The 25,842-nt window shown below is 49.1% G+C and overlaps 1 protein-coding gene across 1 annotated transcript in view; it reads left to right on the forward strand.

Moving 5' to 3' along the window:
* The window catches only part of CACNA1H (calcium voltage-gated channel subunit alpha1 H), a 400,429-nt gene that overhangs the window by 355,315 nt on the left and 19,272 nt on the right, over window positions 1-25,842 (forward strand). Inside the window, exons 26-30 of the mRNA XM_025204646.1 lie at window positions 8,094-8,245; window positions 11,255-11,364; window positions 11,982-12,115; window positions 12,801-12,871; window positions 25,324-25,402. Of these exons, the coding sequence (XP_025060431.1) occupies window positions 8,094-8,245; window positions 11,255-11,364; window positions 11,982-12,115; window positions 12,801-12,871; window positions 25,324-25,402 (546 nt within the window). The remainder of the gene's footprint in view (window positions 1-8,093; window positions 8,246-11,254; window positions 11,365-11,981; window positions 12,116-12,800; window positions 12,872-25,323; window positions 25,403-25,842) is intronic.

Consider the following 25,842-nt stretch of genomic DNA (forward strand, 5'->3'; position numbering starts at 1 on the left):
TGGCATAAATTACACCAGGGGATATTGTCTGGTCCATGCCCAGAGCCCAGATCATCTAATCTCAACCACTTTCAGTCAGTGATGGCCCTGGCTGCATTTGGCAAGACCTGCTACCTACCAGTCAAAGAAACTCTTTGAACTTTGCAGTGCCCCTCATCAGAGCTCACCTGAGGTCCATCCATTAGTCTCCCTGCATCACAACACCTAAGTGCTTGTCCCTCCGGTGTGGGGACAGATCCTGCCACTCCCAGCGGAGGGTTCAGGGTGCCCAACGCTTCTCAGCAATCAGGACTCATGGTAGAGGTGATATCATGCCTGATGAAGGGTGTTTGTGCCTGAAAGCTTGCAGTTAAAGAGTTATTTTTTGCAAAAAATCTAGTTGGTCTAATAAACGATACCACCTCTACCGCGAGTCCTGATTGCTTTTAGACCAATACGGCTCCAACCTGGATACCTGACAGCGCTTCTCGGGAAACTCTTAGCACCTTGCTCAGTCGGGTTAGCAGCATCTCCTCAAACTGTAACAAGAGGGACTTGTAAGGGAAAAAGAGCAAAATCATCAGCACCCTCTAGAGAAAAAAGGTTGCATTACAGACTAGTGAGAGCTATTCTGATCCTAGCTCGGCGCTGTTTCTGGTGGGTGGGTAAATCTCCATTATTTAGATTTATAACAGGTTTGTCCCTGGCTTGGTGCTCAAAGAGACCAAGCAGAGCCAGTCCCTGTCTAAGTGATAGACGCCATTGCATTGCTTTCCCAGAAAACTCCCAGGCCCTTGACTCAGATATAATCCTGGAAAGGCCGGCAGGGAGAGAGCCCAGGAGATATTTCTAGGTGGTGGACTCGGGCCTTTCCAGATGTGGAGTGTAACATGTCACAGAGAGCACGCGGGGAGGAGGACAGCTTTCTGGAGGGGAGTCAAGGAGAGACATCCAGCCAGAGAGCGGGAGCATTTCCGCATGGGTAGTGCCTCCAGGAGGTACTTGTCTTTAAGACCTGGCTCTGAGGCTTTTTCTCCCCATCAGCCTTCAGAGCGGGTAGATCTTAGTTAACATTTTTATTGTCATCATCGTTATTTTTCAACGATTTAAAAAAGAAAACGTGGGCCGGGGGCTGGAGGGGAAGGGGTTTGGGCTCTTGGGTTCATTTAGAAGACGACGGGTTTGGCTAAAAAGGTTGGCAGACTCAGAAAGATGGGGCGCGTGGCTGGTGCTGTGTAACGTGGTGGCTCTGGTGGCGTGTCAGTGTATGTGTGTGCACACCCGTGCCGTGCCTGAAGGAAGATGGCGAATGGGCTGCCTTGTCTCTGCCCTGTTGTGTGGTACCCTGTTTTGACCTGGATGTGCAGGAGAGGATGGATGGTTCATCACTGGAAGCAAGACCTGGGACGTGGGCCAAGGGAGAGCCGCCCAGGGTGCAAGGGTTCAGTAGCCAGTGGCTTTCACGAAGGTGGGGACCACGAGAGCAGTATGGAGACGTGTCCTCCTCCCAGGAGAAAAGCAGGTGCTTCCTATGTCACCCTGTGCCATTGCAGGAAGGCCCTACCTCTAAGCAAGCACAGCGCATAGCTGGCACTCGTACTGCCCGGGCACCTGCTGTCTGCCCCTACCTGCCGGTTCATCTGCCTGTGCGGTCACCTTCCTGTCTGTCTCTGTGCGCACAGCCAACCGCATCCGCCGTGTATTTCAGACCCTGCGTGCGTGCACGGACCGGCGTGTGCCTCCGCTCACATGCCCCGTAGACCCTGCAGGCTTGGGCAGGGGTCTAGAAACCATTGAGCTGTGAGGGACAAGCACATTGCAGGGCAGACCATCCTCGAGCTGCCCCTGGGGCTGCAGATGAGATGAATGCCGACTCGCTGCGAGGGCCGTAACCCTGCAAAGGCTGCAGGAGTCTGGAGGTTGCATGACCTCGCTACGGGTCCAGGCAATGCACAGCCACGCAGCAGGTTCGTCTCGGGGTACCCCAGGTCTAGGGCTCCGTGACTGCTGCTGGATGGGCTTCCCTGAGGCTCTTGGAGCTGTATTTTGCCTCTGCCCACCATCTCGGTGCTGCAGCCCTGAAGCCTCTCCAGCCAGCTTTGGTTCAGCGGTTCGGCCGCAGCCTTGGGACACTGCCGGAGATCTCCCTTGAAGCCCGAAGTCATTTAGGGTTAGAGTGTGGTTAGAGCCAGAGCCCAGAAGGAGGGGAAGGGGTCTCAACTGGAACCCTCCTTGGGGCGGGGGGTCCATCCTGGAGCACCCCAATCCCACATTGGGGTATCTAGCCGGTGAGTGCCTTAACCATCCCCTTTCTCCCCTCTCTGCATCCCAGGGTCACTCTTTCGAAGCAAGGCTCAGGGGTTATTTAGCCACCTGCACCCAAGACTTGCGGAGAAATGGTGCTGGGGCAGACCCCGGTGGTGGTGTCAGCAATAGGCCTGATGGACTAACCTGCCAGCTGCAATGATCGCACACGCGGCAGGCCTCTCGCACCTCCCCGCAGCCCGGCTGGGCGGCAGGAGCAAGCTGGCAACAACCTCTCCGCAGAGAACCGCCCTGTGCCCTGGCCCGTGGCCCATCCTCGCAGCCCACCCCCTGCATTGCCCCTCACTACCTCTAGCTAGTACGGCACCCCTTGCACCCATTCAGCAGCCTCCCCCACTCTTCCTAGAGATAGGGTGCCTGCATGAGATGGTAGTGGCATTGAGGCAGTGAGAGCAGGGACTTGCAAGTAAGGGATTGCATACAGTCAATTCAGCTGCAAGTGGCTAGTAGTGCTGGGCATGGACCGATATTATTGATGTCTTTACCGGAAGCAGAAGAGAGCATAAAATCCAGGCCCACTCAGCCATGCCCACAGCCGGCCTGGTAGTCTAGTGCCTGTCGTCCCTGTCGTGGTACCCTGCTGTTGCCTTTTGTGTTTCATAACGTGTGCGTCTGTATGGCATTGAACACGACGTGGCACCAACCCAACCTGTGTCTTCAGAGCATCCCCCTCGTGTAAGCTATAGCGACTGTGAGCGGTGCATTAGGTACTTAGTTCTTCCGCTGCCTCTGTGTAGCTATGGGCTGGTCATTTCCCTGCTGCCTGCCTCTGTTTCCCCACCCATAACCTGGGCATAAAGCCATCCTTCCCCCCACTCTTTGAAAGCTGCTTTGAGATGTGCAGACTGCACTTGCTATGTAAGTGCTAAGGAGTATGTGACTGGGTGTTTGCCGGCTCACTCTGCTCTCCTGAGAAAGAGGGAAGCGAGCTGAATCGGCTTTAAAACTGCAGCCGGTGTGCTTATAAAAGCAGAACTCCGTTGTATCACAATGTACTTATTGCCGTGGAGGTAAAACTTGAAGATAAGCTCCGAAATGTCCCTGACACAATCATCGCCTCCATCAGATAAGCCTACTGCATAAATAAAAGTGCTGTAATTTAATAATCCTGTAGCTCCTAACCTTTTAATGAGGTTCTCAGAAGGCATAGAGTGAAACCATCCTTCCCAGATTAAAGGCTTTTATTAAAAACAAATGGATCAGTTTGATCTCTTCTGTACTCTGGGGGCTGGGCCAGATTCAGCGCTGCTGCATCTGCTGCACAGCTAATGGAGTTGCACCAAGGTTGCTTTTGGCCCGTGGACTACAGGCTGGTGCCAGGTCAAAACTGAACACGGCTCCAGCTCTTACGAGACCAAATGCAAGAACTTAAGACCTTGTGCACTGAAAGGAGAGATCAAGCTAGACTGAAAACAAAGCTGGCTTGACAGCACTGGGAGGGCCCTCCGCCTGTGATGAGAAGCTGAAGCTTTGGGGGTGTTTTTAAATACCGTGGTTGGTTCAGTGAACCGGGAAAAGGCCGCATGGCGTAGAGAGCTGAGAATGCAGGAAGACCCAATGCTGCTCTGTACGACTTTCCCCGTTATACCAAAGGGGGAACGGGCACAGCTAACTGCAGACTGATTGATGTTTCCTTGGGCATCCTCAACAGACAAGTGAACATCTAGACATACGTGGCTGGCAGAAGGAGTAGGTGGGTGTTGTTGAACAGATGCCAGAGTTTTTCCCTAATAGGATGGCACTTCTGAGTGCTGAGCACAGGCAGTTCTCTTGGGGGCTAATGGAGACTTGTGGGTACTCAGCTGTATTCAGGATGGTGCCCGTCCTCTCTAACCACCACGGGATCTACAATCTCTACAGTCAGCATCACTGCAGCCTACGCGCTATGCACCCAAGTTGTCAACACCTCCGTCTGGGAACTTCAAAGCATCTTGCTTATATTTTCCAGGCAGCTTCCCTAATGCAGGTGTAAAGCCTCACGACTGGAAACACGCATGTAAACCCACTTAGCTTTCTGTCCCGTGCAGAGGAGAGTAACAGAATAGCTCGGGCTTGTCGTTGCGAGGCCAATCTGAATGCCTTGTAGGAGGTGGTGCTTCATTCCCTCTCCTGTCTGTAAGATCTCTGGCTGAGCGGTTGAAATATTGCTCGCAGAAGGTGAGAGGCTAAATTGTACAATGATTAGTTGCTATCAGGAGGTGGCAGAGAGAAATGAGCCTGGTTTGCCTTTTGTACACGTATGCTGGTGTCTCTCTTCCCAACCATGTTTCCACCCACTCAGACCTTCAGCTGTGGTCGATGGGGGTGGTAGACTGCTTTTGACATTTAGGTCACAGTTGGCTGTCTGGAATCCCATCCCTGAAGTCATTTTTGTGGAAAAACCCAAAAGAGTCCTGCCTATTGCCTGGTGTTGTTAATTAACAAAGTGCTTGATGTTGTCTCACCCCTGCAAACTGGTGTTCTCTTCATCAAGGCTCTTCCGTGGACACCTGTGTCTCCAAGCTGTAGCCGTAGGTGTGTGCAGTGAACCATCAGATGAACCCACCCAAGCCTGGAGAGAATCTGATGGCATTTTCTCCGTGGTTGTCACCAGTGCACACAAATGCATGTCTTTGATTGCACCAGAAGAAAGCCCCTGAGTTTCACAAGCAGCCACTTGTGCTGTTGTGTTTAGTTGAAGACGCTATGTCTGCAATCAAAGACGCTGTGTCTGATGGAAACTGGAATAAGCTGTGACTTGGCAAAGCTTTGCACCCATGTGATTGGTGACGTATTTTAAAGCAAACCCCGGTGTCTTCGTACTGTCCTGTTCCACTGAAATGCAACAAAAGACATGGCACGGATTTTTCTCTCTTGTTGGGTACACACCGTGGTGTCCCCGCTGATTTCAGAGGGGATACTCCTGATTTACACCAGCATAACCGAGAGACAAATCTAGCCCACTGTCCTTTCTGCACACCCCTGCACACTACCTTTTAGCAGTGCATGACTGGCATCTCCTCTAATGGACATTGCATGGGTTACTGCACCAAGCATGAGTGCTGCATGCGTTTCTGAATGTCATCAGACTTTACCCTGAACTGTCTTTGTATGTGTCTCAAAGTTAAAGTACTTTTCCATCCATTAACTGGCTTCAGGATATCAGAGAGCTCCAACAGATTAGGAGAGTCAAGAGCTTGCTTTCCTCTTCCCGGCTCATGTTAAATATCTCCCAAGATTTTGAGCAACCAACTCGACATTTGACCATCTGTCCACTACAGAGCAGAACAAGTACTGGCCTATACTGCACATCACACTAATATGCTGTACACTATTTAAATAGAGAAAGTGCCCCATGGAGTACAGTCTATATACCAGATGCAGACATGAAGGGAACAGTCTAACAAGAACCCGTCGCTGCAGCTGTTTCATTTTGGGCTCACACTTTATATTAAGGATGCACCATATAAATAGCCCACAAAGAGTTAATAAATGGTTATGAGACTGTTTCATAACTGATTAATTGATTATTATAGTCAACAGGTTAATAGATAACTATAATCAGCTTATAGCACGCTTTAGAGTCATGCACATAAGCCTAGTGCATATACTACTCAGGGTATGCCATTAATCCTTTATGAGACATTAATAAATACACTTTTAATATAAAGTAGGATCAGTCTAGATAATATTTGTCCACAGAGTGCTTCTATTTTTTTTTTTGCACATTATCAAAGGATGCTGTTCCAAATTTTTTTAGGTGATAATCGGGAACATCCTGTGTGCTTCCATGTGCAAACTGAAATACATATTTAATTTCAAATATTGCCCCTTTTTTTTTTTGAATGCACTGTGGAATTAGCCAAACTCCAGCCACTCTCAGCAAAGATCATCGTTCCAATCCAGTAGGACTGAAAGGATTTTGATTGCTAATCAAAACCAAAACACACACAAAAATAATTGTGTTTGCCTTTGTGTTGTTTTTTCCATATTTGTTGGGCAGAAAAATTAAGTCTAGGTGACCCTGATCAGAGGAAGAGTTTTAAAAATATTCCCATTGCCTGTTGAACTGCCAAGAAAAAAAGGGGTAGTTGAACGATACAGTCAGATCCATTTTTTGCAATTTATTTCAGCTTTCATATTCTGATCTGGCATCATCTGTATTTAAAAAAAAAAATAGCATAACATGATGCGTGTCGCTCCATCTGAAAGACATTAGCAAGAGGTACTGGGATCTCCTTTGTGTTCCAGGTCTCCTTTTTAAGGTGGAATATTTCATTTCCCTGAACCTTGAAACATTTGCAACTAGATCGGAGCGAACACAAGCAAAAACCCTGTCGGGAACGGTCTCATGCTGATCTGGACAGAACCTACCAAGCCTTTTCCATCTGCAAACTCTCTGACAACTCCCAATCTGCCCCTAAATCAGGCAATTGAACTTTACACTTATTGAGTTTAAATAAAAGTTAGAGTCCATCAGGCTGGCTGCCGTCACAGTCTAATTTTAGGCACGCACAAACAGTGAATAGGACTTAGTTGCAGGGTCGTGCCCAGGTAGCGGTGAAAGTGGCCACACCGAAGCTTGTTATAGAAAGGATTTTTTTTCACCCTTAAAAAATAATAATAATAATAATAATAAAGCGGGACTGGAGGGATGGGTATTGAATTCATGTGGCTGCAGCCCAAATAGTTTCTTCGTTATATCCCAGCCCCCGTGCTTCAAAAGAACCTTGTACTGTGTAATGTGAGAGTTTGACCACACGCCTCTGTCAGCATGCTCTCTGTGGGTGAACTTCACGCTGGTGCAGTGAGTTGTGTGTCCTCGTGCTGCTGAATTTTACCCTTGGAGCATCTCATTCCCCGAGAGACCCCTCAGTGGAAGTGGTCACCCCACTGGGGCCCGGATCTGAAAGACATCGCTGCAGGTCTGAAATGATCCCTGCTCTTAGACAGGCTCGGTGGCTGCCACTGATTCACGGTGTCTTTACCGCTTGCCGCTTTCAATTTGCAAATCTGCATTGTTTGCCACAGAGTCGTTGTAAGGGTGGTAGAGAAGGCACATTGCACCCTCCTTCCTGTGGATGGTCACCCCGACTTGGTCCTGTATGCCGATAACCACCAAATGTGCACCCCTAGCCTGTCTTATCCATTGCTGCATTTCCTTCATAGTCCCATGCGTGTAAAGCAAACCCCTTTGCTCACAGAAGAAGAGTCCAGGTTGGTATTCTCGCCCCCATTTATCTGCAAGCTCAGCCTGGGTTAGGAGTAGCACTGCATGACCTGGTCCAGACAAACCAAGTCTTGCCCTGAGCTGAGGTTGAACCTGTTGATGGCTTGAAGATGTTTCCTTCCTTCCTTTCTTGTCCACCCTGTCTCTCGCACTTCCCGATTCCCGGCAGATGTGAAAGTGCTTGGAATACAGAGAGTGCGGAGGTTATTTGTGGGCCTGAGGAGACGCTGTAAGTACAATGAGCTCTTGCAAGAACGAGCCTGCTCTTCGGAGAGCTCCGGGTCGGTTCTTGCAAGCCGAAGATAAGATACGAAATCCCGTTTGAGTGCTGGTCTGGACTGAATCTGTCTTGGGTCCGTTGCTGCTAATTCAAAGATGTCTGCTTGTTTCATGTGAAGCTTTGTTCTCTGTGTCGGCTCCGACTTCTCAGAAACCCCTGACCCAGTCCTCCGGAGAAGTTCACCCCGCACCCAAACGCGTATAAAACACTATTGCCATTGGGTCGTACATGCCCATGTGCCTCGTGCTGGTGACAGGGAGCCATGCTCATTGCTTTGCCTTGGCTTCTCTCTTTCTACAGAAGCCCAGCGCCGACCCTACTACGCCGACTATTCCCCAGCCCGGAGGTACATCCATACCCTCTGTACCAGCCACTATCTGGACCTGTTCATTACGTTCATCATCGGTGTCAACGTCATCACTATGTCCATGGAGCACTACAACCAGCCCAAGGTAAGAGCCATGCGTCCTCCGTGGAATACATCTGGGCCAAAACCTGCTAGGATGGAGCAGTGGAGAAATTAAGGACCATGTGCCCGTCTCACTGGGCGTGTCTACATGAGACGCTTAATGCGCAGTAGCCTAATAACACTGCATTGTAGCATGCCGAGTGAAAACCGTGCTAATACGATACTGCGCAGTCGTATTACGCTACTGTGCAGTACGTGTTGCTAAAAACCATGCGCCGGTGCTACTGCACAGAAACAGTTACGGCACATTTAGTTAGTACTCATTAAGCAAGTACTAAAGTAAATGTGCAGTAACTACTGCGCATTAATGAACGTGTAGACGCACCCATGGATTATCACGGGAGTCTCATGTCAATGGCCCCTGAGGCTTGGGAACATCCCGAGCCATCAGGTTAAGCTCCCTCCTTGGGGGTTTTCAAAACCCAGCTAGACAAAGCCCTGGCTGGGATGATGTAGTTGGGATGATCCTGCTTGGAGCGGGGGGTTGGAGTAGATGTGACCTCCTGAGGTCCCCTCCCACCCTCATTGTCTGTGACTCTAAGTGTCATTAGTACAATTAACTTGTTAGCGTAAGCTCCTATTCTAGCTGTTTTAGGGCCAGCTTTTACCATACAGCCAGGGAAGAGTAGCTGCTGACTCTCCTCTCGCATTAACAAAGAATTGTCCTCTGAAGTCAGTCGGGTGATGTGTCCATGAAAACCCCAGCCAGCAGAGACAAGTCAGGCAGTGTCTTTGAGCAGTACACAAGTGCAACTAATAAGTGCAGGGAGAAAGGCATCTTTTTCTCAATGGATTTGGAGTAAGTCGGCCCTGTTGCTTTTTCCTCATATACCATACAAGTCTTTCCTCTTGACAAAGCCCTTGGCGTAAAGATTTTGGTCTGCCCGTTCACACTATATACTACCATTCTGGCATGGAACCGGTTTCAGATTAATAAATTCATAGATTATCGGGGGCTGGAAAGGACCTTGCAGATCATCGGGTCCGGCCCCAAGTTTGCAGCCCTCCAGACTCTTTGTTCGGTTTTTAACGATGTAAGGTTTGCCGTGTAACCTGCAAAGGATTCTGGGAAGCCAAGCCACCAGGCACCAAGCCACAGTAATGCACGCTGTTGGCCACCTGCATCGTTCTGTGCTTGTCATTTCTTTATGGAGCGCACTTTGTTTTATTTGTGAGCATTTGTCCTGATTAGGGCTGGTTTACATGTGTTGACAGCAGGGTAAAACTCAGCAGACTTATTCTGCAGATGTATCATTGTAAATGATTCCAGGATTGGACCCAGTAGAGAGACCTTAAGTTAAATAATATATTGCCAGGCTTTTAACAAAGGTCTCTATATTATGTTGGGCAGGATAATGAGACCAGAAATAAAGCATTGAGAAACACAAGACCTTGTTCTTGAAAATCAGTGCGTGCTCATCCCACACATCTGGGGAAAGCAGAATTTGGGTATCTCCTAGATGTACAAAGGAGAATTTTGACCTGAAATGAGGCTTTCTCTCAAGCTGTTGTGTTCCCCAGTAACTAAAGCAAATAAGCGCTTTTGTTGCTCATTACTTTTATCTTCCTGTTTCCTGTTTTGCCTGTTCGTTGCTACTCAGCTTTGCAATTTTGCATATTTGTAAGAAACCAATATCCATGCTTGACCTCAGAAAGCCCAATCAGAATAGCTCTTTTATTCTGGGGCTGTCTATTTTAAGGTTTGAGTCGTGTTTGCTTGCTATTGTTGGCCTCCAACTCCAATGAAATCCATTACAAACAGTCATCATCTTAGACTATAAACACTCCAGATTCCTGACTTCCGAGAGCAGCTTTATAGAGAGAGTGAATATTGCACCAAATATGGACATACTTTGCCCAGCGCTAGGGATGCAACATATTTCAAGAAGGGAAGTTTTCATCTGTCTCCGACATTATTTATTTCACGGATTGTACTAAATGAAGCTGCATTCCTTGAATCGCCACGGAGGAATGACCCAGCCAGTCCTATGCCCCATCCTACTCAATGCTGGATAACTCAGAAGAAGGTGTAGGACCTTCATAAAGCACCTGAGAGCAAAGTTACAGTTCCCTTTTGATCCCATCGGTGGACTGGTTTGCTTCCAAGGCTAGTGATGAATATCCTTGCAGTGCTTAGCTTAGTTCAGTGGTGCTCATTAACCTTCTGGCCCCACAGACCAGATGAGTGGCCTGCCCAGGGGTCAGATCCAGTACAGGGTCAAGCACATGGAGTTGGTCCACAGGTGCGATCCAGCCACAGAGTAACGGTGCATGATCCAGCATGCAGGACTGCATCGCCAGGCTTGCAGGGGTCCCCACCTGTCTGGAAATATGGTGTTAGGGGAGTGGTGGCAGCACTAATTGCCATGATTTACAGAGCCACAGCAATTGCCACTGCTACTTCTCCACTGCCAGATGCTGGACCTGTGGGGAGCACAGGCTGGATGACAGCCTGCAGGCCAGAAGTTGAGCACTGCTGGCTTAATTAATATTACTGCCAACAATGTTCTGGTTATTTCAATGTATAACCGTTCTGCATCATTTAATGCAACCATGCTTTGTAGCAATGCATTGCACAGGCTGATTCCACACTGGGTTACAAACAGAGGTTCATTCAAGACCTAAAACCTCAGATCTGGATCTTGAAAACTTCCGAAGACTGGGCTTTCCAGACACTGGGATTTGGCTGGGGTCTGCCCGTAGTTTAAAAGCTGCTAATTTTAAGCACCATGAAAACCTGGCACTCTCAAGTTTGCGTGGAGGTTTGATTCTGGTGCACTCTTACTGCAGTGACTTGCAAATCAGGCAGGTGCTTCAACTAATCATTTGTGCGCAGAAAAACTGGTCTCAAGTTTCCAGTCACTGCTGTTTCACTTCTGAACTTTGCTTCACTTCATCTTGTGTCCCCACCTAGACTGCGCTCCTACCCGCTGATCCCTTTGCGATGGGGCTCGGGTGAAGGATATAGATCTAACGGATGCCTTTCTTTCAGTCCCTGGATGAAGCACTGAAGTACTGCAACTACGTGTTCACCATAGTTTTTGTGTTTGAAGCTGTTCTCAAGTTGGTGGCATTTGGTTTTCGACGATTCTTTAAAGACAGGTGAGAGTATTTTAAATTCCTGTGATAAATCGGGACTGGGCTGGGGTATAGGCCAGAAGTCAGGCATGGGTCAATATATTATCAACTGGTTGCAAGGAGTTAAAATAAATCCAGAATGACCCCACTGCTCCTGCTTTATTGAGGAATAGGACGTCAACCCAGTAGAGCTTGAATTTATTATGTAGGCCCATTCACCGAGTCCGCTCAAAACACTTATCACTGCTTAATTATACCTAATCATCTTGAGCAGACTTCCGTATCAGGGAAGCCAATTAGGAAAGCAGCTGGGTCTTCCTTAGCTCAAACGGACTTAACCTGTGCACAGTATCCAATTTCCAGGCTGGATTAGGGTTGGCAGAAAGTGTGTAGCTCAGGAGGGATCAAGAGATGTCCTCGGTGGTCTTCAGGCCACGTTGGACTAAGTCAGCACAGATCCTTGGAAGTCCATGGTACTTTGCTGATTGCTACTAGCTGAGGTTCCCATACAAGATACCAGACCCGAATTGGGAACAGGGTGCTGGTTTTGCTGAGGGAGAATACAGGGCCACTGCTCCTGAGCATCTTTCTGGCATTGCTGTCCATGACCAGCCTTTGAGGTCTGTGGTTTTGTCCATTAGATGGAACCAGCTTGACCTTGCCATTGTTCTGCTCTCCATCATGGGCATCACCCTGGAGGAGATTGAAATGAATGCGGCGCTCCCCATCAATCCCACCATTATCCGGATCATGCGGGTGCTGAGAATAGCAAGAGGTAAGGGTTGCGTTTTCCAGTCTTTGGCCTCTTCACTGACCCCTCCTGGCCTCTGATGTAGTGCCACGGAGGTCAGGGAGGGTCACTTCAGGAGCAAAGTCAGCCCTTTACGCGCGGGAAGGAAGGGGCTAAGCAATTTGGGTTTCATTCAAGCTTCCGGGAAGGCCGAGTTTTTGCTCCAAACGTAGCTCACCCAAGTGCCATAGTCATGCCCAGATCAAGCTGCTAGTTTTGACCTGCCTGTAATTCAAACCAAGAGTCACCGACCTCTTACAGGAGGCAATCGGTTGTTTGCTGTGGCTGCAAGCAGGAGGAAGGGCTGGTAGAGTTTCCCCCATCTCATTCTCCTCCTGGAGATGATGCATCATGTCCTCAGGGGTGTGGGATGTGCTCCAGGGGGGCAAGAGGCAGAATTGACCTGGAGAGATTACCTCCAAGAGGGTCCAGTAGAGGCGAGGGCCAGAAGTGAGACACAGGGAAGGGTTATGTGGGATGCTGTCTCCTAAGGGTCACACCCAATTGCATGAGTGTCAATCCGGAGTCGCTCCACTGGCAGGAATGAACTTGCTACCTGGTGTGCGCGCAAGGAGAAGCGGCCCGGCAGGGTCTAGCCTGTTACCCTTTATATGAAATTCTTTCCCACGGCTGGAGTCTCTGTTTCCCAAGGCTTTGCTTCTCATTGTAGTACTGAAACTGCTCAAAATGGCCACCGGCATGCGAGCTCTCTTGGACACCGTGGTGCAGGCGTTGCCCCAGGTAAGCCCGCGGACGCGACCCATGCAGCACAGGCACCAAAGAGTTTGGTCTCCCTTGCAGACACGGTGCTCGTGTCGCAGCATTAGGCACCTCGAGCGCGGGTCCCTGACCCCAGGGCTTCTCCCCTCCGGGCTGAGCGCGAGGGGTTGAAAAACTTCTTATGGTCTTAAAGAAAAGAAATGAATGTTCCCAAAATATCTTCAGGTCAAATATAGCTGTTCCTCAACCTCTTCCATGACCCAACCGTGAGCTCTCTCTTGTGGTCTCAAACTCCCCCTCCTCCCATACCCTACCCCTTCAAGGTCAAATATTCAAGTAAATAATAGAGGTTTATCTTCTTTAGCGACAATACATTTTTTTTCCTCTTTAATTCTGTAGTAAAAATTCAGGGGGAAATGTTAAACGAAGGGTCACCACCGGGAAAAGGTTGAGATATATTTAGTTGGACTGAGCACCCCGGTGGTGTGGGCATAAGAGTGAAAGGGCTTGAGATGCGCTTGATGTACCGTCCGTCTTTGCGTCGCGCGCATGGCTCTGACTTGGAAGAGTCAGCGCCAGGGAACAGGGCTCGGTGCAAAGAGATCCTCGTGCCAGGTTAAACGGATCTATCGGCAAAGAACTGCCAGCTAAAAGACACTGCAGCATTGCCAGCTTTCGCATTATTTGATATTTGTCTTAATATCCTTAGTCTCCCGGGACCGTCTTGTTAGGGGAATGTCTTTTTTTCTTTTAAAACAAAGAAAGTTGGCTTCCAGTTCTCATGGTTGGGGGAAACCCCAGTGCCGGATTATGAGACCCTAAACTGCGTCCAGTTTAAGAGGCCCCGTACGATCAAAATAATCCACGATAATGGATGTTCATGAAATTTTAAGATGAATTATTGCCATTTCTGCACAGCTGTAATAACTCAATATGAATAATAACCGTGGAGCCATAGACACGTATATTTTTGTCATATAAGAAGTGATAATGTCCAGTTGTTGTTTTTTTTTATTTAGAGGCACCTCATATTGTGAGGCCCTAAACTGTAGCTTAAATAGCTTAAGCCTAAATCCAGCACTGCCTAACCCCAGCGCCAAAAGGATCAAGATCCAGAAGGCAACTCAAAAAAATCCATGTTTTTGTGTGCACGCACATGGTTTTTGATCCTGTTTTTAAGCCAATGGAGTGACTTTTATTTATTTTTTTTGTGGCTTGACTCATCGTTTCTGATCGATTCGTTGTGGCAGGCCCGAGCACGGGAGAGGAACCCTTGATGCTCCACCGCTCGGCGTCTTCTGGAGTCCTTCACCGGGAAGGGCTGAAAATGCTGCCAGATCTGAACGGGTTACATTTCCCGTCTGCTTTGCTGACGCACGATGCAAGATGGTGGAGATTTTTGCTGCTTTCCTAGGGCTTAGCTGACAGAGAAAATTTACCAGCAGGATTATACCGATGTTATTAAACCACCAGCCTGTGTCAGCATAACTCCCTGTGTGGACGCTATTAATCTCCGATAAACATGTCACCAGGGGGAATTACAGCTGCAGTGATATAATGACACCCATAGAGATCTGCCCAATGTAGACGAGCTCTCCAAGCTCTCGCTGGAAAACAAGCGGCATTTTTTTTTTCTTGGAAAGTCCCCTTGATCCATCAATGCTGCCACTCCAGGCAGTTTTAATCTAAACCATTGGCGCTCTGGTATTCAAGCCTCCCTTTCAAAGAAGGCCTTTAGCTGAGATGAAAGCCCGGACTTTACAAACCCGACCCCTGCGCTGGCGGTGGATTTGTATATGTGCTTTTTTTTTTCTCTCTCTCTCTCTCTCTCTTTTTTTTGCTCAAGCGATGTGATTACAGACCCTTTGCTTTTTGGTAAAGCAACAGCAAGGCTGGAGGGTGGTTTTTTCCGTGGGCAGCACTTGAACCCCAGCTTCTGCTCGCGTGAAATCTCCCAGCTGGTGCAGGGAAAAGTCAGTTGGGAAATGAGAGCTAAGGCGACTTGATCCCAAGGTTACACTTGAGATCCCCGCGCTCCTTTGAGCTTCTTTCTCCGAGCTCGCTCTCCCCGTCTCACTGGCAAGGGTTTGCAGAACGGCTGCTCTGCTTAAGCCCGCTCGTTAAGTGATGAGACGGAGGAATTTTATTTGTATTGGTGCCGATGAAGCTGGTGGAGAAATGAGTCTGGCTGGAGCGGGTTGAAGTAGCTCTTTCCAACATTCCCATGCGGTAGTGATTTCAATTAATTACAAAATGCTGGTATTAGAATAGATTTTTTTTTTCCCCCTCTTTGGGATGGCTGATGTCAGTTGACTATTAATTTTTATTTTTTTTTAGCAGGCGCGCTGGGCTCAGGCCAAACCAGCAGAACAAAAGGATCCCACGGTTTTGGGGAGGGTGGTGTTGGCATCCAACGTTTGTGGCTGGTCTTAACGTGACATCGAGTGTCCAAAGTCGCCAAGTACATTAGCAGGCTTGGTCGCCTCTCCTAGAGCTTCCAGACTGAACATCCCCTGATACCGCTGTGCTGTGCGCCCCATTGCACCCTGCTTCTTCACAGGGTGGTTGCTTTTCTCCCCAGTCCTGCAGGGTTTTTTTCTCTTTCCTCTGCAAAATGACTGGAAAAGATGGGGCTGAGCAGGAGGAGAAGCAAGGCAAAGAAACAGTGATCAGGGAAAGACTTTTTAAGGGTAGCTCTATACTCCAGCCCCTCTGCCCAAAATAAGTCAAAGCCCCCCAAATAGGGGGGGAGTTCAAATCGGGATCCAACTCGATGGCTTGGGCTCCTGTTTGCTTGTTTGAGCTGGTTTCACCCAAGACGGCATCGGTGTTTCAGTAAGGACCTTGCCTCCAGTGTCACCGTTGGGTTGACCAAGTGATGAAGGTGTCTAGTGATGGGGCCGGGGCCAGGGCCACCCACAAAGACCTTACCGGTCTTTCCCCTCCGGTGGTATAAGCTTCCTAGAAGAAGAAGCTTAAAAAATGCAGAACGGGAAAGGGAGAAATGCAGGGAGGAGAGTTAAGGAGCGGCGACAGAGCGTCTTTGGCAGGGAAAGGGACTCTCCAGCAGACTAGCAACGTTTCGGTATCAAGAGCAACAATTTGCTCTCCGTTACACTGGTGTAAACCTGGAGCGTGTTTATTGATTCACGCTAAATAACTCCAAATCAACAGTGTTACTCTGGGTTTTTAAGACTTAAAGTGACTTAGTTCGTTTGAAACGGTGACACTGCCGTGAAAGTACCCCCGATGTAAGGTCCGAAGGAGCTTTGTTGATCCCATCATCGGGTTTCCCGTATAACATCGGCTGAAGAGCACCTGTAATTCCTGAATCCAGCCTATAACTTCTGCCTGAGCTGTAGTCTCTCTTTCAAAACGACATCCAGGCTCGACTCCCGGGTGGGGAGCCCTCCGCTTCCCTAGGTAGATTGTTGCAATGGTTAATTAATGATCCTCATTGCTACAAATTGGCACCTTGTTTCGATTCTGAGGTTACGGAGCTTGGAGTTCCCATTGGCTTTCGTTCTGCCTTTTTCTGCTACAGTGAAAAGCTGTCACAATCTCTTCCTTATGCTGGTATTTGTATGCAGTTATCAAGCCACTGCTTAACAATCTTTTGGATTAAAATATACACATTAAGCCTCATTAGCCTCCCTGGGAGGCTGGTTTTCCAGACCTTGGATTATTCTTGGAAAGCGTTTCTGAACGCTTTCCAGTTTGGTTTTTTTTTTTTTTATATATATATATATCTCACAAACACCAGACCTGGATACGGCGTTCCAGTAATAATCAAAATATTGCCCTTCTCTGAAGTAATACCACTGCCCCTGTCTTCCCTGTATCGCCTGACTCCTACCGGCCAGGACCACATTAGCCGTGTTAGCTACAGCATCGTACTAGGAGTGCACGTTCGGTTGTTCCCGACCCTGTCTCCTGATGCTTTCCAGGATACAGTCTTCCATCTCATAAGCGTGACCTACGTCCTTTTCCCTAGATATATGACTTTGCATCTGATGTGCTAAAACACACACGGTCCATGTGGGCTTCCCTAACCCGGTTGGGTCTGCATAACGTGCCAGTGGCACTTGCAGTGCCAGTCAGAGAGATTGCAGTCAGCCCCGGATGGCCAATGCTGCTCCTGATAACAGGCAAGTGCAATCCAGCTCGTCTGTATTGGCCCCTCAGTACTAACAATAGTCAAATATGGATTTTTTTCTGTCCAAACACATCAGCAGCAATGGCTGACGAACACTCGGGAGCGGAGGATGCTGTTTATCCGTCGTCCTCTCCTGGCTGCGACCCTGCTTCGCTACGTGTCGTTGAAGAAGCATGTGCAGATGAGACATTTGCAGAAACGAGAAGCGGAGCAGCTCAGAGAGCAAAATTGCTGCAGGTTGATCTGGCTTGCCCTTGTCCTCCTCCTCCGTGGGTTAGATGCTGCTCGCTCACGCCACCCTCGTTCTGCTTGGAGCCTTTCCACATTTTTCACCCCCGTGGCTGAGAGCAAAATACCGGCCCATCTATCTAGAAGATCTGGGTCCCTTTTTTAAATTTCCAGCTGTGGAATGCACATTAATTAAACGCAGGGTTGGACCATGTTACCCCCTTCTCATCTTCAAAGCTTGAAAGGCCGTAGAGCGGAGGTGCTGTGCCAAGACAAATGTGAAGAACTGAACTCCCAGTTTTGTGCTGCTTTTGCCTGAAGGACAGAGGCTTCGCTTTGCTGCTGTCTGGGAGTTTTAACTCTTCTAGGGGCTGTAACTCCCATGCAGATTTTGGTTGCAGCCTGCAGCATCCTCTAAAGGAGGGTATACGATGTGAGCAATTGTGTCATGTTGCCGTACGCTGGAAATACACATCCATCGCAAAGGCCCGGAAGCACTGTTATGGGGATAGGACTTGCAGAAGACAAGACTTGGGCCAAGGGTTCACTGCTCACATACTTGCCTGTAGCTCCCAGAGGGTCAGCAGACTTGCTCTTGGTTACTTCAAGTCTAAATTTGGCCCTAAACGTATTTAGCCAGGAAAGAAAACAAAAAGGAGAATCGACTGGGCCGTTCCAAGTGATTTCGGGTGCTGCGAAAAATGATCAGCCTCTCCTTTTAACCCCGCGTTGTAACATGAGACCAAAGCGGCCATTTCGTGCCGTTCGTTCTGCAAAGAGGTATCGGTTAATTGGCACGGGATGAAATACGTGGTTGAGATGCCAGTTGGAAGGCAGGAAAACTTAAGAGGAGAGGAAGAGAAATGGAGGGGAGCCAAGCAAAAGTCTAAGGGAGAACAAAATTCTGCAGTACCTCGACTAACGGGCAACACAGTCGTAACAGCCACAAAATATTTATATATCAGTACAGTATTTATATATCAGGGCCTTTCATCCAGAAGGATCCCAGTGCACAGCGAGAGCCAGGGGTCAAGTCGGTGTAGAGGACTCTAGATGTCCACTAAAGTCACTGAAAACACAGTTTGGCCTTCTGTGCCCAGCAAACTGCAGAGAAAAACCTCTCCCAGACAGCATAGGACAGAAAGCAGAAAATGCTGTATTTCAAGGGGAAGGCTAAGCTGGCAGACCAGGTCTTCCCGCTTGGTACTTGAGTGACAAGGTTCTTTGGGTAAATCTGGTATCTTTTATTAGACCAGCTCAAATAGTTGGAAAACTTCTTCTTAGCAAGCTTTCAGGTACAAACACCCTTTGCCAGGCTGAGGAAGCATGTGCAGTTGGTGTGCGCGCTCCTCCTGGATGGAACAAATCATAAAGAAGCCAGAGGCTGGTACGCATGCAAGAAAGCCAATGGTGCTTGCATGTGATCTTTAATTATAAGCGCTCCGAAAAGTATGCAACACAAAACCTTCCCTTTGGCTAAATACATGGGCACGGCATCCCTCTTTGGACGGGAGTTTGGGCTTGTGCCGTGCTATGCCGGAAACGTGCAGCGATGCGGGGGACAGTGCCGCCTCCTGGTTGATGCACTGAGGATCCGGAGCCTACCCCTCTTTGGAGCCAAGAGCAATCGCGGCTAGCGTAAAGTGATGGAGACCTGTACTTTTGAAGCGGAGAAGCCCGAGGTTCTAGCCCTGCCTGCTTAGGTGTCACTTGTCCCTTTCTTAATTAACACTAATTGGCTACCTGGTTGCGTTCCTGCCCAATGCCTGTTCCTCTAGGAGACACGTTAGAGAAGGCTCTTGACGTGCCGCAGCCTGCCCTAAACCAGTTGTGCACTTAAGCACGGGCTGTGCCGTCCAAGGCTGTCGCCCTGGTTCCTTCCACCAGGATGGGAAGTCACGCAGATGGCCTCCAGTTTCCAGGTTGGCAAACGCATCCATCTCATCCTGCGTCTGGTGCATAAATTACCCAGCATTTTTCCTGCTTCCCAAGTTCTTGCTTTGCATGGCGGGAGCTGGAAGGAAGCGATCGGGACTCGTGTCCTTGGAAAGAATTGGCAGAGGCTTCATCTTATGAGAAATTGCTCTTGACAGGCATCCCAGAGTGCCTCGTGTACTGTCTGCATGGACGGTGGAGATGCCAAGGTGTGGGCTGGCGGAGCAGAAATAATTGATGTCAGAGCAGCAAGAGGCACCAGAAGAGCTTGAAACGTGCCGCAGCCAACCGCCGCGGGAGCAAGCAAGACAGGCCTTTCATTAACGCCTCTCCTGGAGCCGGCGTGCTGAGCGAGGGGAGGAGGAGAGCCATCAGATTTTCTCTGATTGGCAAGGACTGTCCAAACTTGGCCCCGAGTACCCGCGTCCTGCTGTCCCTGATCCATGAGTGAATCGCGTTAACGCCCGATCGGCCCTTTGCGACCTCCTTTACCTGGGAGGGGAAACCCCGTTATTCCCTCTTACAAATGCAAGAGGAACCCGGGCACGACGGGCCCGATAGGAAGCCCATCAAAGACGACAGGAGCTGTCCTACTGAATTGCAGAAAGCTTTGGATCCGGCCTGTACGGAGGTGACGAGACGCACCCCAGCTCATGCAGCAATTCCCAGTTTGGACTGGGAATAAAACATCTGTCTTGGACTCTGCACTTCTGCACAGGACCAGGCCGGGCTCAGAAAGGAGCTCGCATTGCCCCGCCAGTAATGAGGCATGGTCAGTGCTGAGCTGTGGCTCTAGGGCTTGAACCTCGAATGTCCAAAGCCTCAAGACCCTCCTTCAAGAGGGAGTGAAACGGCTGTACCCGGATGGAGAAACTGAGGCACACAAGGATCTAGGTGAAATGCCCATGCTCGGTGGCCCCAGATTTCCCAGTTGCTCAAGTCAGTGCTGGGCTCTCTGGAGCTTAACTAGCACCATTGCATTATCAGACGAGATCAGGTGAGGCTGCTGGAGCCCAAAAGCTGCAATAGGGCAGTGCTGGTGATGGCGATGCCCTGGCCCCCAAGGCAGAGGTAGCATCCCGAGTGCACAGCCCAGGGCATGCCGAGGTGATGCACTCGGCTTCTTGGAGACGTCCAGGCGGGCTGGCTGGGCTCGGCCATGCTGCTTCTACGTTCCCTCCCTCCAGGCCAAGGTGAAGCTCCCAGTGATCTGAGACCCATGGTGCACCGGCCCATATCCTAGCAGCTGGTTGAACCCTCTGTGCTTGAGCCTGACCTGGCTGCCTGGAAATGGGGTCTCTGCAGCAGCCCCCTGCTTCCCACACCTACCTATGGGGCCGGACAAGCCTGGGGGCAGCATCCTCCATGCCCACTGCCCCCAGGCTTGTCCAGGAAAGGTCCAGGAGAGATCTCAGGCTGCACCATCTTTCCTGCCATATGCAAGTTTTGCATCCTTTCCCTCCCCAACAGCCCTGCCGGCTGCTCCCCAGCAAGACGTGACCTCTGCTGACATGGGAGCCGCGGGGCTGACGGATCGCACGCCGGCTGCCCCAGGGGTGGACGGGCGGGTTATTTGTTGCTTTCTAGACCCGGTTCCAGCAGCCCCAGCATGGTTCAGGGATGCGTCTGCCTGAGGAAAGCATCATCTGCGGAGCTGGCCAAGCCTGCTGGAGCAGAACCGCCCGGCCTCAGCCGCCGGCTGCCAGTGGGATGATTGCTGGCTGTTGTTACACGATCCCCTGGAGCACCCATGTCTCTTCCTTCTGGGGAGGAGGCAGGCATCTCCGGCCCCGCTTGCCCGGAGCGCCTGGCCAGGCTCCTAGCTGCCCCGGTCACCCTACCACAGCAGTGATTCATCCTCAGCCCTTGACAGCCTCCCTAGATCTCCAAGTGCTTTGTGGACACAGATGACCTCCCAGCGAGGGGATTAAGAATGGGTACATGTTGTTACAGGGAGCAAAAGGCCCCACACGCCGCCTGCCTTCAACGCTGCGCGGCTGCCCTGGCCAACGTCCACGGTCCCTCCCCAGCGCAGCGATTGCAACGTGCCGCCCATCTCGTCCTCCCGCCTCTGCAGAAGCAGGGAGCTGCACAGCCCCTTTTTTTTCCAGGAGCAGGTTGCATACCCCTGCTTAGCACCTCACCATCGCCTCAAACGCAGCAACCTGGGAGGAGACACCGGGGTGCATGGCCGGCGACGGGCTGTCCTCAGCCCGCTCCGTGCCAGCGCATCAAGAGGGCTCTGCAGTCCCGGCAAGCAGCTTTTCCTGAAAGGTCGCAGCTGGAGTCCAGCTATTTTTCCTCGTCTCTCCTCTCGTTCACACTGGGTGTTCATGAGCTACTGGAGCCAGAGCCGATGATTATTTCTGATGGCTTAATATCCACTCACATTATCTTTGAGCCTCATAAACCAGCAAGCGTAAACTATCAGACTCGGAGCATCGCACCGGCATTCATTTATGGCAAGAGTCTCCAAGCTGCCGTTCCAGTGTTTGCAAGGATCATCGTCAACTCATTTTTTAATGAACACGTTGCTGAAGCTATAGACCTGCATGCGCTAGACAGGGCTGAGTACCAAGATCGGGCCAGGACTATTCAGCAACCCTGCCTGTGACCTTCTTGAGAAGGAGAAGCGATAAAACACACTTCGGTTACATAACACAATAAAGCAGTTACCTCTGCTAGGTTTCTTGCCGTTCTTGAGATCGAGGTTGCTCAGCTAAAGTACAAAGGGGAGATTTATTATATGATTTTATTAGCCCAAAGTAGCTCAGAAAGCAAATCAGAAATTGCAGAAAATGAAATAAAGCTGGTTAGATGGCAGTATCTAAAGCAGCAGAAACTGAACTCAGCATGGGACCCTGACAGTTTGCAAGCGGTAATAATTCAGTTCAGTTCGGTTCATTCGAGGTCTGACCGCAATCTTGTTACAAAGCCAGATTTTCCTCCTAGCTCGATGCGAGTCCAGGCTGGTGACTGGCACCAACATGGAATCACAGAGCCTTAAACACAGATCCTTATTTGCTGCCAATCCGTGTTTTGTAGCCAGTCTCACTTCAATTCAACCGAATAATTTTCAAGCGGGAATAAGGCATTTAGACCCGTTACTTACCAGTAATTGTCAAAGAGCGTTGATTGACTTCAAAATGACCTTGCTATTCATAGCCAAACTCTGACACTTCGACATACAGAACGACCGCACGTTCAGACCAGAACGTAAATCCACGGGTGGCAAACTCTGCAGTTCTTCGAGTCTCTTCGGGATTTTAGCAGCGCTGCTTTAATCCTGCCTTAATGAACCGTCCAAATCGAGGCAGAATCTTAAGCTTACGAGTCATTTCAAAGCTGCTGCTGCTGCTGCCTCTTGCCTGCAGCGCTATAGGGTCTCTCGATCATAAAATCCACGTTGTTGTTTTAGGCTGAACTCTTTGGACAGGCCAGAGTCTCTCTCACTTGATTTTGGCTGGACAGGAATGATAGTTTCCTCTTAGAAAGGGTCCAAGGTTTGAGCATCTCCAGCCTCAGCCCTGAACCTCCTCCGCTTCAGCACTGCTACAACCAGCTTTTCAAGATTAAGAGTCCATTGAGGTCATTCACTGTCTCAGCGACATATTTCTTTTTCTTTCTGGCTTTCTCAGCGGTCTCCCCCAGGCAGAGTGAATGGGGCACTTATTTAACCCGACTGGCAGGCAACCGCAATTTTGAATTCTGGGAGCAAACCAAAATATGGCATTTTGTACATCTCCTGCCGGGCGGCACAGATTAATTCCAGTTCCTGGCAATGATGACGCATCCCAGGGAGAAAGTAACTCATGCTTCTGGCAAAGATTTGAAATGGCCAACTAGGATATGGACTGTGCGTCTCTTCTTAGTGTTCGATGAGAAGCCACGGCACCTTGCAACGTGGGAAAATTTGCAAACTCTTTTAGTGGCACCTTGCAACTTGGAAAAATTCCCAGCAGCTTTGTTTCAAGGCATCCTGTGCCACCCCATTTGGGCAAGACATGGGCATATACACTGCACTCTTCCAACTTGGCTCCTCTTCATACTTTCACAGGGTGCTTTCTATGGGTTGCTTGGAAATGTGGTGCCTTGCCCTGTATCCCACAGCTCCACGCTCTTTCCATCCACCCTCTGCAGAAATGTCCACCTGGAAGCTGCAAGGGGGACTCCGTGTCAATTCGCTGTACATTTGTGAATGCTTCTGTCCTTCTTTTAACAATGCATCATACGCTTTGAAGACATTTTATCTCCTTGAAGACATTTTATCTCCTTGTACTGACCCGTGTCCAGCAGGATATAATTTTTAATGCAATAGCAAAGAACAGTTATGCGCGCCCCTGAAATAGTGCCTGATTGCACCCTACGGTTTCCGTGATGAGGACAGCAGAACTGCTTCATATGCATAACTCGTCATTCTAATTGGCAATTACTTGGAATCAAGGCATTGAGTTCTTCAGACCGTACAACATTTTGATTCGTGCACCTTAAAGATTTATGTTTCAAATTATGTGCCATACCTAAATTCCTGGCAGCCCTGGGCAAACTTTTAGTATCAAGCCCCACCTTCACCCGAAATAATGATAATAATAATTGGACAACAGGAAAAAATTACCACTTTTGGGCCCCCGTTCTGTTTGGGCCGCCTGATTCACCCATGCCTGTGTCTGGCCCTGCAAATTGTATTACCATTTGAATGCATCAACCTCTTTAATGTAAGACAAATACCTAATATGTCTTCTTTGTTAAAATTAGGAGGATGGGGGGGGTGGTTCTGTTGATCACAATTCTATTTAAAATAGATGGCATGCCCTGAACTATTTGCAGTTCTTTGTGGTCATTTAGCAAGGGAACGAAGCCCTCCACGAACTGAAGAGATCTGTTACAGATTGCTTCCATTTTCTGGCCTACTTTCCTAAATTTTAATTAACGCCCTTTAAATTTATGTTCTCCGATGATACCATTTCACCTCCGGCTGCCATATTAAGTACCAGCACTTGACCTGCTATATCTCTATTACAATTGTATAGGCAAAAAAGCTTATGAAGCAGAAGAAAAAAGGTAAAAGAAGTTATTTCCACAACTTGGCAAGAATTTATAGTTAAGTCTAGCCAGTTAGCTGTAATTACTTCAGCCTTCATCTCTTCTGTGTGAATCAGAGAGCAGCATCTGCTGCTTGACGTGTTTTAAAAGCCTTGGGTCTGAGTTATTCTGGCCTCTGCGTGGTCGTCTGTAGCCTTCTTGTTATTAATAAGCTCTATATTTTTGGCATCGTCACGACCTCTTTGTCTGTTGTACGGCACCTAGCACACTTTGCAGCGCTTTGTCAATGCATTACTAATAATAGGCGTAGTGGGGGGGTGAGGTGTGTTTGGTAACGTCTTTTATTGCACCAGCTCTATGGTTGGCAGAGATGTTGAGCAAGTTCTTGGGCACAAAATGCCATTATTCGGGTCTGGGAAAGAAGCAGATGCACCTTAGATCAATGCCAGGTAAAACAATGGCTTTTGTTTAGCGCTGCAATGTAGATGGAAGTCATCGCTTTTAAAAGGGAAGAGTATAGCCAACCCGCGGAGCGCAGAGAAGCAGCTGAAACAACAGCCTGGGAGGAGTGAAACTGTCTTTTACCAATGCCACGTGCATTGAGGGTCAGGGTGACTGCGGCTGAGTCTTGCTTGCACGTGGTTCTGGTGAGGCTGGAGAGAGCTAAGACACATGAGGTCTTGGAGACTAGTTCAGGTAGGAAACACAGACAGATGTTTCCATTTTATACGGGTTACCAGTAAACCCCAAGCCTGGGAAGGGGTGAACGTAAGCAGTGATTCAGGGTCTGGGCTTGAGGAAGAAAGAGGGAGCTCTGTCATGCAGCTAAAGTCCTACTGAAGTGAAGACCATGGTCGGCCACAGCAGCACCAGGTGTAAGCAGAACTCAAGGGGCCACATACAGATGCCAAAAGTGGCTTAGACATGCAAGGGGGAAAGTGCCAGGAAGGCTTCAGTTGGCCAACATTGACCATTGCCCATGTTTCCCCATCTCCCCTCCCCCCGGTTATATATTGACTGATGTCTTTTTGCTTGTATGTAAAATGTAATGGAGCAATGACACTTGTGATGTCAATGTGGCTGACCCTTCTTCTGCTTTCTTCTTATGTAGGTAGGGAACCTTGGCCTACTTTTTATGCTCCTGTTTTTTATCTATGCTGCCCTGGGAGTGGAGTTGTTTGGAAAGCTTGGTGAGTAATGTGCCTGACACCGCTTTTTTTCATCCAGTCGATATTTCCCTGTACCTGTTGGTTTCCTTTCTTTTCTGTCTCTTGCCTCGGGCCCGTTTTTTTTTCCCCCCATTGACACTCTCTAGCTCTGAAGATTAAAGCTTTTTGCTTGATCTCAGGGTCACAGATGACACATGAGGATATAGTACAGACCCTTTCTGATGTGCACACACGCAGGTTTGACACCATATCCAGTCACAAAGAAACTATTTACTGTCTAAATATGAGCAGGGATATGTTCCCTAGGCCGGAAGTTTGCTGCTTAAGACGCAACACGTGAGTCTGCAGAGTTGCGTAAGGGTCAGGCTGATATTGGAGTGACTCCACCGTACACCTTTGGCTCTTCTGATCTTCCACCCCACTTCGTTATTTCCTTTCCCTTGGCTCAGTTCCTCCTCCAA

This window comes from Alligator sinensis, unplaced genomic scaffold (genome assembly GCF_000455745.1).
Source record: "Alligator sinensis unplaced genomic scaffold, ASM45574v1 scaffold1283_1, whole genome shotgun sequence".
In the NCBI taxonomy this organism is placed as follows: domain Eukaryota; kingdom Metazoa; phylum Chordata; order Crocodylia; family Alligatoridae; genus Alligator; species Alligator sinensis.